Below are 12,722 nucleotides of genomic sequence, written 5' to 3' on the forward strand. Positions count from 1 at the left end.
TGAATGTGACACTGAAGACTGGAGTAACGATGCTGAAAATTCAGCTGTCACAGGAATACATTGCATTTAGAAATAAAACCATTTTAAATTGTATCACTTTTTCAGATTTTCAAATAAATCTTATGATAAAACACTTTTTGGTGCCACTGTATGTGTATATTATATATATACACAGCCATTGTAAGAGATACATGAGAGCACATTTATTACACTGGAGACCTCTTGCACATGTTACAGCTTGTTCAACACCTGCTGTTTGTGACACAGTTGCTTTTCCCATGAGGCCTCCATGATTATTCATTAACCAATCACCTGCAGCCTCAGACCCTCCCCATGCACCTCTACAGGAACGTCACACCTGTTCCCATAACCATACGAATATATGACCAGTTACTTTGTAATGAAGTGTATCAAGTGTAATGAAGGTGGAATTACATCAGCCAACAAAATCAAATCATGTAAAAAATTAAATACTGAAAAAGTCATTTTTGATTTTCATTTAATCAAACATACCCTACCAATATTCCCTGATGTTACATGTTTGCATGTAACAATAAATAACAGTGTGCAAGTGTTGATTTATTGACCCTCAACCATGAGTTTTATTCAACTCTGCTAAGATTATATTCAAAATGACTACAAAACCTCTTCATAAATCTAAACTTTATTATTGTATACAGGCGGAAAAGTTAATTATTAATATGAATACTTTAATTCTCTATGTCCATTTAAAAAAAGTTTAATACTGTACAAGAGGCAAATTGTTAACCATCCTAATGATCCTCATTGACAGAAGTTCAGCTTATGAACCGCACATCAGACAGTCGTCACGGTTCTCCAGCGAGCACACCATAGCGGCTTTATTGCGTTCTATGGTTTCCTCTTCACCGCTTGTACTTTTCTGCGTATCCTTCAGTTTTTCTTTGTTCAGAGTAAACTGGATGGGGTTGGCAGCTGGTTTAGTTCTCAGGTAGTACATTCCTGTTTTAAGACCCTGTGGAGAGAAGTAGACACTATTTATCGATCAACTCTAATTTATATACCTGCAAGGCACACAAAGTATCTGCTTTACCTGCTTCCATCCATAAAAGTGCATGCTGGTCAGTTTGCCATAGTTGGGTTCAGCAATGTGAATGTTGAGGGACTGGCTCTGGTCAATGAAGGCTCCTCGATCTGCAGCCATCTTTAAGATGGTCTTTTGAGAGATCTCCCACACCGTCTTGTACAGCTCCTTCAGGTCATCTGGTATTGTGGGAATGCCCTACAAGAAGAAGGGTATTTAGATTTTTTTTAAACAAAAACAAAATACAGTAATTAGCGTCATCTGAATTGGAAATGCCAACTAACCTGGATGGATCCATTCTGAGCAATTAACTGGTTTTTCATTTCTTCATCCCAAAGTCCACGTTCCGTGAGGTCTTTGAGAAGATGTGGATTTACAATCTAGTGGTAAATGAAACCCATGAGTTAAAATTATGCACAAAGACATCAGTTTCTCTCGCAAACATTCACTGTAACGTCAAACCCACCTGAAACTCTCCAGACAGAACTCTGCGTGTGTAGATGTTGCTGGTGTAAGGCTCGATTGACTCGTTGTTGCCCAGGATCTGAGCTGTGGAAGCAGTGGGCATGGGAGCCAGCAGCAGACTGTTACGCACACCATGCCTGGAGAAAAAAAAAGAATAATAAATGTGATGTTAACGATCAATCATCGAGGAGACATTTAATCGATAAAACATGGATCATTGATTAAGCAGGGTCCACTGAGACCATTTTATAGCTGGAGCCTTTTGTTTTGTGCAAATGTAAGTTGTAATATTGTGTTGTATACTGATTTCTCATATAGAATGCATTTGGTTAAGAATTAGAGCGGTAAAGCGTGGTGGTGATCATCAACAGCGTGCAGATCCAACAGCAATGTACAATTAATAATTACTGATTGGGACTGTCATATTAAATAACATTAATAAAAACACTATTGTAATAAAATATTGTGATTAAAATATTTGGGTTTAGTTGCAGTTTCATTGCGTTGCTCCAGGGAGAACGTGTGCACAACGCGAGTCACACAAGTTAAAGTTCAAGTTCACTTGAACAGTCGCTTAATTTTTTGCAGATTTAACTTGTAATACTACATTTATTTTGTATACATGTGATCACTTTCATATAGGATGCATTTTTTTGAGCTAAATAACGTGCGTGCAAAGGGCTTCAGTGAACGGTGTTCATTCAGCTCTTCAGTGCGCACAGCTTAAACAGCAACGTACAATTAATAATTACTTTGGTTTCAAGAACAAAAATTTGAACACTGGATAAAGCTTGCTTCATTTTGTTAGTTCACAGAGGTTTTTAAAGAAGGTATTTTAGATATTCAATCACTCCATAAATCTGATGACCTGACACTTCCAGGTTATGAGATTATGCAAACATTTACTAACTTTGCAATCTTCTCTTTAAGTGCCGCCCAGTCCCACAGGTCCGTAGGTGTCTTTTCCCACATATCATACTGCAGGATCTGTGAAATCACACCAGGAACAATTAGAGTTCTGTAAACTCAACCAATATCCAATTTAATTAATTAAACTATGACATTCAACTTACACCCTTGCTCACAGGACACCCAGCATAGGTTTCATATGGTCCAAATTCTGCAGCCAGCTCACAGCTGGACTCCAAGCTAGCGTAGTAGATGGTCTCAAAGATCTGTGTGTTGAGAAGTTGAGCCTCTGGGCTCTCAAAGGGGAAGCGCATGAGAATGAAGGCGTCGGCCAGACCCTGAACACCAATGCCGATGGGCCTGTGCCTCTTGTTGGAGTTCTCTGCCTGTTTATTGAGAGAGAAGGTCAACCTCGGCAGCGACTACAATAATGCAGGATGACCAAAACGGAATAAACAGCACTTCACCTCTTTCACTGGGTAGTAGTTGATGTCGATGATTTTGTTCAGGTTCTTCACAATGACCTTTGTAACAGAGGCTAACTTCTGGAAGTCAAAAGTTCGCTCTGAAGTGACGTACATGTTAAGTGCAATGGATGCCAGGTTGCAAACAGCCACCTACAAGAAAGAGTTTGGTTCTCCATGAATGCACTTTCAAGTAAAGTCAACATGTCATGTGACTGACCGCAAGCTATAATATTATACTTTGTGTAGATATTCTGCACTCTCCCTACCTCATCTTTACTGGTGTACTCTACTATCTCTGTGCACAGGTTACTGGATTTGATGGTGCCCAGGTTCTGCTGGTTGCTCTTGCGGTTGCAGGCATCCTTGTAAAGCATGTAGGGTGTGCCAGTCTCCGTCTGAGACTCAATGATGGCATACCATACCTGCTGAGCTTTCACCACACGCTTAGCTTTGCCCTCCTGCTCATATCTGGAACAAAAGAGCATTGACTGATTAATAATAAAAATTTAAAAAAGGCTTCATAGTTTCACAGCAGTAGCATTAACCTTCTGAGGTTGGCAAAGTTGCCAGCAACCAATCAGTGTGAAAGAGATTTAAAATACTCATGATTTTAGTCATTCAAGCAAGTGTTATACATTATTATATTCTGTTAAGTTGTGTACAATCTCAAAAGCAAAATTAAGAAATCAAACATGCGCAATCTGCAGCCTCTGCCAATACTTGTCACAAACATGAGGCATGTCTAAAGAAACGTTGAAATGTCAAGTTTTAAATCATGTAAATCAAATTGAAAAAACTAATATTCCCCGTTTATGCAATCCGTTTGAAAAGAGATGTCATTGGTGTGCCAGCTTCAATAGTGTCAATGCGGCCACACCCATAGAGCATGCGCTTTTTTGAAAGTCAAATACTGGCAGGAACCATGCAATTATCCCAGCCAACATCAACTCGAAAAACACCCAGTTTAGAGATTCATGTAGGCTAGTTTAGCCCAGTTTGTGCTGAATACAGTATAATGACACTTTTGCCATTAATATTTTTATAAGCAACTGAAAAAAAAGCACAAATGTCAAAACTTCTATAATATTTACATACCTTGTGTATAGCTTCTCAAATTCTTCTCCCCAGCACTCATCCAGCCCAGGACAGTCACTGGGGCACATCAGAGACCAGTCCTACATGGTAATGGAAGAGCCACATGAGTTTTTGTGCTTAAAATGAAGCATCTGAACTAAATTGGATTGGTTATATATACACAAGGACACACAAGCATTTAAAAGTTTGGGATGTGCAAGAAGTTGTAATGTTTTTGAAATAAGGTCTCACCAAGGCCACATAAAAATACAGTAATATTGTGAAATTACTGTAATTTAAAATAACTTTTCTATTTGAATATATTTTAAAATGTGGTTTATTCCTGTGATGGTAAAGCTGAATATTCAGTTTCATTATTCCAGGCTTCAGTGCCACATGAACCTTCAGAAATTATTCTAATATGCTGATTTGCTGTTAAAGAAACTTCTAATCAATAAATGAAAACTGTTGTGCCGCATAATATTTGTGGAAACTTTTTTTTTTACCGGATTCTTGATGAATAGTTTAAGAGAGCTAAATTAAGAGAGCTCCTTGCTAGATGATACCTGATGTTGCAGATATACTGCAAATAAATCTTAGTTTAAAGTGTGCTCACCCCATTGGTCTCCACTCGCTTCATGAACAGATCAGGGATCCAGAGGGCGTAAAACAGATCTCTAGCTCTCTGTTCCTCTTTTCCAGTATTCTTTTTAAGCTCTAGGAAGTCAAAAATGTCAAAATGCCAGGGCTCCAGGTACATGGCAAAAGCTCCTGGTCTCTGAGTGGAGGAGAGAAAATGTCAGTCTTTCAAGCCACACTTAACCCCACCCCAACTTTGAATAATCACATGTAAAATGCATGCCTCACCTTATTTCCTCCTTGGTCCACATAGCGTGCTGTGTTATTGTAGACGCGAAGCATAGGAACCAGGCCATTTGAGTTGCCATTTGTCTAAATGGAAAAAACATTAAGTAAACCCAAATGCTGAATTTTAAAGTACTGTTGGAGTAAATCTAAAGCAGAGAATGTAGAAAACTCACCCCTGCAATGTAGCTCCCAGTGGCTCTAATGCAGCTCACCGCCACTCCGATACCCCCGGCAGACTTAGAGATGAGGGCACACTGCTTCAATGTATCATAGATCCCGTCAATACTGTCATCTTTCATAGCAAGCAGGAAGCAACTAGACATTTGACAAAAGGAACATGCTTGTATTAAGCATACAGTCATCAACTGACTTTGCCAACAGCAACCAGGGAAACATTTGTTTTGATAAACTGCCCCCTTGTGTCTGATTGCTGTATGTTGAATGTTTTCCTGGTGTTCACCTGGAGAGCTGTGGCCGGTTGGTGCCAGCGTTAAAGAGCGTAGGAGAAGCATGAGTGAACCACTTCTCAGACAGCAGGTTGTAGGTTTCAATAGCTGCTGCAATGTCCTCCTTATGGATTCCCACAGACACTCTCATCAGCATGTGCTGTGGCCGCTCAGCGACTAAAAACAAAAAACAGAAGCAGGTGTCAAGGTTTCACAAGAACGCCTTACATTCAGGTCAGTCTCTTTGTTCTCCACCTCATTTGCCTTTCCATCATTAACCACTTCTTATTATGTTCTTTTCTTTATGGTTTCTTTTAGTTATTTTTTCTGTCCTCTCCATTTCCTAGACTCTTAATTTGACTTGTATTTGCCTACAGTGGATTTCACTTAAACACCTTACCCTTTCCATTGATCTTTAGCAGATACGAGCGCTCCAATGTCTAAAAGAAATGTTAAAGATTGCTAAAATTACTTTCAGTCAAGCATAAGTGTATATTATGCATATTCTCTTATCTAAGAATTACCTTGAAGCCAAAGAAGTTGTAAGAGAAATCTCGGTCAAATATGATGGCTGAGTTGAGGCGCTAAGGAAAAAAAACATTATAAATACTTATCCCAAAATGTGACTGGGGAGAAAAACAGAACTGTGCCTATCATACTTACATCTTTGTTGGCCAAAACAATATCAAGGGTCTCTTTTGAAATCATAGGCGAGTGGCGGCTGTTCAGGGGATTCACATAATTGTAGAGGTCCTCCATAACCTCTGTAATAAGAGGCAAACAAATAAAGGTAGATTGCATTAGATTCATTATAGATTGTGAAATGTCACATTGACATGAAACAGTGATGCACGGCAACTCACCACTAAAGACCTTCTTAGTTTCTTTGTGTAGGTTGGACACAGCGATGCGGGCTGCCAGGATGGCATAGTCAGGGTGTTTGGTGGTGAGGGTGGCAGTGATCTCAGCAGCCAGGGTGTCCAGCTCCACTGTGGTGACGCCGCTGTAAAGGCCCTGAATCACCTTCATTGTGATCTGAGTCTGCAAAGCAAAACCATCAAATTTAGGGTCAGAGATTGACATTTGGCTTCTTGGAGGATGCGTCAACCTAATACATGGCCATTTCAAAGACCAAGAGAGGATAGGATACTATGAAAGTTTCTAAGCATTATGTTTGTGGGTGGCCAATACAAATTACACAAAACATTATGAGTGTTGGCTCTCCTAACAGAAGTTGGAAGTGGCCTGTTATGGATCTATTGTTTGAAGAATGACTTTATTGTGGCAAGGGGTTTTCAAATTGGATGGATGGTCCCTGCCACAGGGACAATCATATTTGGGGGCTGTGGCATCTAAAAAGGGGCTGTCACACATGGTAGTTCTAGGAACTTATGTCACGTTTCCTCCACAGGAACTAGGGACTAAAAGTTCTGGGTAAAAAAAAAAGAAAAAAAGTTGGGGTGCTTCCCAATTTTTATTTGTGCATTTGTGCATCCTCGCTTCCTTTCCTAGTGCCTTAACTCCACCCCTTCAGGATGCGAGTGAAGGAAGCAAGGAAAAGACGAGAGGACGGAGGAATTGAATCAAGTGAAATGATATATCCTCGCTCCCTTTAACGTCACTTCAAAGCATTGTCGAATAAGGATGACTGCACCGCTGGATTTAGTCGGGATTCTTGAACATTAGAGATAACTATTTATATTGTGAGCTTCAACCTCTATAAAATACCACACTTATCCATATTGTAAATAATATTACCAGTTATTATTAACAACGAAGTCCAGTTATTAACTGCTTTTTATTCGTTGTATGGTATTAGTTTCTCTATTGGTTTCTTTAATTTTCTTGTGCTTTAATGTTATTGTACACCTGTCAGGTATTTTTTTTTTAAACATTTGTCTTGTACATGTAAACATAATAATAATAATGAATAAACTGTGGCACAATGTGAAGGGGGAGAATTAATGTGCGCGTGATGTTTAGTCGATAAAACACTTCCGCAAAGAATACTCCAGTATATCCTCGCTCACAACTCCTCAGGAAGCCTTCTTACTCCTTGATCCTCGTGGTGCAATTCGAGAAAGTTCCTGGGACAAATTGTTCTGGGTAATTTAAGTGGAAATGGGGCTTTATTTATAGGAATTAACCACCAGGGTAGAAACAAAGTTCACCTAGGAACATTTACCTGGTTGCATTCACACACTTGGCGAAGTGACATAAGCCGCGCTTGTTTTTAAAACATTTATTTTGACGGCACTGAGAACGTCAGAGCCCGAGTACACACTTTTACATTCTATGATCTTTTTAACAGTCCTGTCTAATACGTTATTAGATTAAACTGTTATCTAAAGTATTATCGTTCGCCTAGTTTATGTCCAATGTTGCTAGCTGAGCAGACATGCATAATGTTTTGTTTGGTCCCATCAAAGTTGTGTTGGATTTTCTCTTAAAGGGCTAGTTCACACAAAAATGAAATTGATGTAATTAATGACTCACCCTAATGTCATTCTACGCCCGTAATACCGCCGTTTATCTTCGGAACACAGTTTAAGATATTTTATATTTAGTCCGAGAGCGTATCTAAGTGTATGCACACTATACTGTCCATGTCCAGAAAGGGAATAAAAACATCATCATAGTCCATATGTGACATCAGTTGGTTCATTAGAATCGCTTGAAGCATCGGAAATACATTTTGGTCCAAAAATAACAAAAACTACGACTTTATTCAGCATGGTCTTCTCTTCCTTGTTTGTGTTCAATCCTCAAATATAGATTCAAACAGTTATGAATCAGCTAATTGATTCATGATTCGGATCGCGTGCCAAACTGCTGAAATCACGCATCACTGACGATCTGAATCATTGATCAATTCACTGATTCATGGCCGTTTGAATCTTTTTGAATACGCCATGGCCAATGAGTGATGTGGATGTTGTCACGTTCCTGCGTTTTGGTTCATTTCAACTGGTTCGGACCAAAGCAATCAGTGTGGTGTGAAAAGGAACCAAAAAATCTGAAAAATGCAACAATGTATAATTGTTTGCCCTTGGTTCGGACCAAATGAAACGAACTAGAGATGTGAAAGCACCCTAATTAACCAACTAATGTCACATATGGACTACTGTGATGTTTTTATTCCCTTTCTGGACATGGACAGTAAAGTGTGCATACACAATACGCTCTCGGACTAAATATAAAATATCGTCAAACTGTGTTCCGAAGATAAATGGAGGACTTGAGTTAGGGTGAGTCATGACATCAATTTCATTTTTGGGTGAACTAACCCTTTAAGTGTAAAGGTTGAGAGGTCCATCTAACACTGTGTTCCATGTCTAGTTAGTTTCTGGAATAAATATAACTATAATCTGTGTGTGTAGACGGCTTTTTTAATAATGGCAGGAGCTGGTGTTTAGCATGCGTTGAGGACTAGGCAACGGTTGACAGTGGAAAACATAAAATATGTTGAAGCATTTCATAACTTACAGGATCAACAAAGTCTGAGTTGAGCCCATAGCAAAGTTTCTGGATGCGTGATGTGATTTTGTCAAACATGACACGCTCCTGGCGCCCATCTGAAACAAGAAAAATAAATAAAATAAATTCAAATGACCTATTTAAAATACTACGCCAAGTACCACGCGCATAATAAAGAATGCATGGCCCTGATATGAACTGTAAATAAAGATATGAAATGTGCATAAAATTATACAGCTCGTGAGTGTGGCATAACTTTAAACTTGTAACGTTATAACACGTTAACGTGTACTTAAAGATATATTTATTTTGGCATTACCCGCTGAACAAGTTAACGAAGCGGTTGGCGCCAACTTTGAGTTAACAAAGAGAAGAGCTAACGTTAGTCGCTGCTAGCATACAGTTTCTCAAAGAATTATGTTATGCAGTCGGAAAACAAGTTATGCATGTTATGTAGTCGGAAAAGCCAATATAATAACAGTTAATACATCTGCGACCTTATCAAGACTTCAAATTAACTCGACAGATTTAACTTAACTTACATTCTTCTCTATATCTGTAGACATTGCAACACGATAAGGTCAATATATTTATGGTTTACAGACCGGTCATCATTGCGATTATTATGAGAACTTCACAGAAACAGTAGTTAACGTTACACTTATATTAGCATATAAGTTAGATTGTAACGTAATACATTTTCTGACTATACTGCAAATTAACAGGTAATTGGAGGATGAGTGGGACTATACCTCGCTTGATCACGTGCATGGTTGAGGTCTTCGGTAGAGCGCAACAGAAAATACAAAAATAAAACCAGTAGGTGTTATTTGTGGATAAAGTGTTTTTTTGCTGGCCGGACTCTCAGCTGCTCCTGCTGTTGTGAACAAGTGCTGAGCGCGCCACACGAACCCGCCAGAACGTTATTTGTCATCTTCCGGTACGAGAATCTTAGCCAATGGGCTTTCGCTCCTCTTCTTCGTCGACGTCTGGTTTACAAGACAACGGAACAGGGTGATGTAACATGATCGATTCAAATGTTTTCAAAAAAAAAAAATTATTAACACAAACATGAAACGTCATACCTTAACAGCTGAAAATACCTACGTTCTGGGGTGTAAAATGTAAAAATGTGTAAGTTAAAATACGGATACTCAAAAATGATACTCATTTAAACGTCTAAATAGCAAGTAAAAAGGATACATATTTAATTAGCCGTAAGTATTTAAAAGTAAAAATTTAAAAAATCTGCTATTTTTAGTATTTAACATACAGGATCAATAAAGTCATAGTTGAGTCTACAGCAAAGTTTCTGGATGTGCAGTGTGATTTTGTTGAACAACACACTCCTGAAAAACAAAAATATAATTATAATAACATATTTAATAAAGAATACATTAACTACAAATAAAGACCTCGTAATCTTTAATCAAAATAACTTCATGGGATAGTAAAATTGTAGCTACATCATATGCACACCGGAAGCGCTAGGTCATCCGGGCGGGTACTTTTTGACAACTCTTTTATGAGCACTATGAATTCACACAGACGTCTTCACATACTGTTTTCGCCTATATAGTAGGGAAGTGTTATTCTCGGATGCAGCCCCCTTCTCTTGCTACAACACTCTTCTCTGATGACGTTTTTAATGGCGCGAGGGTGGGACAATCTGTTACTCACATGACATCACAGCAATAGCAAACCACCACAATCCAATCAATAACTATGGACAAAATCAAGCCCCGTCATATATTATTTCTTGTAGGAGAAACGGTTTCACTTGGATATTTGTTGAAAAAAAGAATATTGCACCTTCTGTTTCATGTTGAGTTTAAGAGGGAATGACGTCTGAATCTGAAGAGCTCAGTGAATTCAAGTGTGGTGCTGTGATATAGGTTGCCATTTTTACAATAAGTCAGTTCATGAATCATGGTAGATATTCCATAGTCAACTCTAAGTGGTATTGGAAAGTGGAAGTGTTTAGGAACAGCAGCAACTCAGTAGAAGCTACTGAGTCACAGAGCGAAAAAGCAACTCGGTCACAGAGTGAGATCATTGAGTGCCGAGGCGCATATGGTCCGTAAAAGTCTGGTTAGCAGAAGATTTCCATTAATATCAGCTCAAAAACTGTCGGGATCTTCATGGAATGGGTTTCCATAACCGTGCAGCTGCATCCAAGCCTCACATCGTGGTGTAATGTAACAAAGTAATAATACTTTGTTACAGTAATAAACTTTTTTTTTCCTTTTCCTCCATACATTTCCTAAATAAAATGTAGACTTTTATTTCAATACATTTCCCTTAACTAGGGTGAACTCAGCTAAAATGGGCCATCAGGTAAAATGGGCCAAATAAGGTTGTAGCATTATATCTCTTAAATTTATTACAGCCAATCACAGTAACTGATCTCACATTGTTACTTCAACACTTGTTGACATGTAACAATAGTTTTGATTGGTCTGAGTTTTTTATGGTAGGCAGAGCAGAGAGTTACATGAAGCTTGTCAGAGAAATAGTAAGGTAAGTGAGCCTGACATAGTACATTTCATCCATCAAAAATAAGGGTACTAAAGCAATTATAAGTAAGCCTACCAACAAAGCAAAGGTTTATGAACAAGGTTATGACATGCTCTTTCAAATAAAAAAGTTTAATTTAAAAAAGAAACTTCGATTTTTGTGAAAAGGATCATTTTATGCCGAAATGGCTGGTTAAGCTAAAATGGGCTCCTTAGACATGCATTTTTTTTGTCAAACATGTTCTAATCTTTAACGAAATGTTGAAAGGTTGAAAGAATACTGAAAAGTATGAGGATGTACAGCACTCAATACTTAGTTGGAGCTCCTTTTTCCTGAATTACTGCAGCAATGTGTCGTGGCATGGAGTCGATCAGACTGTGGCACTGCCCAGGTGTTATGAGAACCCAGGTTTCTCTGATAGTGGCCTTTAGCTCTTCTGCATTGTTTTCGTCTGGCAGATCGCATCTTCCTCTTCACAATACCCCAAAGATTTTCTATGGGGTTAAGGTCAGGTAAGTTTATTAAGAACAGGGATACCATGGTCCTTATACCAGGTATTGGTTGCTTTGGCACTGTGTGCAGGGCAGCAGGGGCCAAGTCCTGTTGGAAAATGAAATCTGCATCTCCATAAAGTTGGTCAGCAGCAGGAAAAATTAAGTGCTCTAAAACTTCCTGGTATATGCGTTGACCTTGGACCTCAGAAAACACAGCGGACCAACACCTGCAGATGACATGGCACCCCAAACCATCATTAACTGTGGGAACTTTACACTGGACCTCAAGCAATTTTGTGGGCCTCTCCTCTATTCCTCCAGACTCTGGGATGCTGATTTCCGAATTAAATGCAAAAGTTACTTTCATCAGAGAACATAACTTTGGACCACTCAGCAGGACCTTTTTGTCTTTAGCCCAGGCGAGATACATAGTTGTCCGTTATAATCATCAAAATGAAAAGATATAAACATTTGAAATATATCAGTCTGTGTGTACTGAATGAATATAATATACAAGTTTCACTTTTTGAATGAATTAGTAAAATAAATCAACTTTTTGATGATATTCTAATTAGATGACTAGCACATGTACAAGAAAAGTTATAAAAGCAAGCATATAGCTGAAAGAAATGAGACATAAAATTGAGAAGTGAGTTTTGAGAGCTGTTTTAAAGGTCTGGAGTGAAGAGACAACAAAGGTTTTGTGGTTTGTTCTAGAGCTTAGAAGCTGAAATGCTGAAAGCCTTAGCACCCACACTACACATAGACGGAACTTTGGAACTGCAAGCACATTTTCCAAGCTCGATCTCAGAGTACAGACAGGGGCATAGGAGAGAATCAATTCAGAGAGATAAGAAGGTGCTAAACCATAACGTGCCTTGAAAACTAGAACAATAATCTTAAACTGAATGTGGTGGTAACTAACAGGGGGCCAATAGTTGCT

The 12,722-nt window shown here is 38.7% G+C and overlaps 1 protein-coding gene across 1 annotated transcript; it reads right to left on the reverse strand.

The window, feature by feature from the left end:
- Window positions 1-648: 648 nt before the first annotated feature.
- rrm1 (ribonucleotide reductase M1 polypeptide) lies at window positions 649-9,715 on the reverse strand. The gene is made up of 19 exons (XM_067422796.1): window positions 9,521-9,715; window positions 8,778-8,866; window positions 6,155-6,332; window positions 5,955-6,055; window positions 5,816-5,875; window positions 5,692-5,731; window positions 5,306-5,468; window positions 5,019-5,160; window positions 4,846-4,929; window positions 4,595-4,756; window positions 4,000-4,079; window positions 3,171-3,372; window positions 2,905-3,054; window positions 2,602-2,823; window positions 2,439-2,515; window positions 1,530-1,665; window positions 1,348-1,443; window positions 1,073-1,261; window positions 649-994 (listed from the first exon to the last, which is right to left on the reverse strand). Exons 1-19 carry the CDS (start codon window positions 9,537-9,539, stop codon window positions 803-805), a joined length of 2,382 nt encoding a protein of 793 aa, XP_067278897.1. The 5' UTR covers window positions 9,540-9,715; the 3' UTR covers window positions 649-802.
- Between the last annotated feature and the right edge of the window lie 3,007 nt (window positions 9,716-12,722).

This window comes from Pseudorasbora parva, chromosome 18 (genome assembly GCF_024679245.1).
Source record: "Pseudorasbora parva isolate DD20220531a chromosome 18, ASM2467924v1, whole genome shotgun sequence".
NCBI lineage: Eukaryota > Metazoa > Chordata > Actinopteri > Cypriniformes > Gobionidae > Pseudorasbora > Pseudorasbora parva.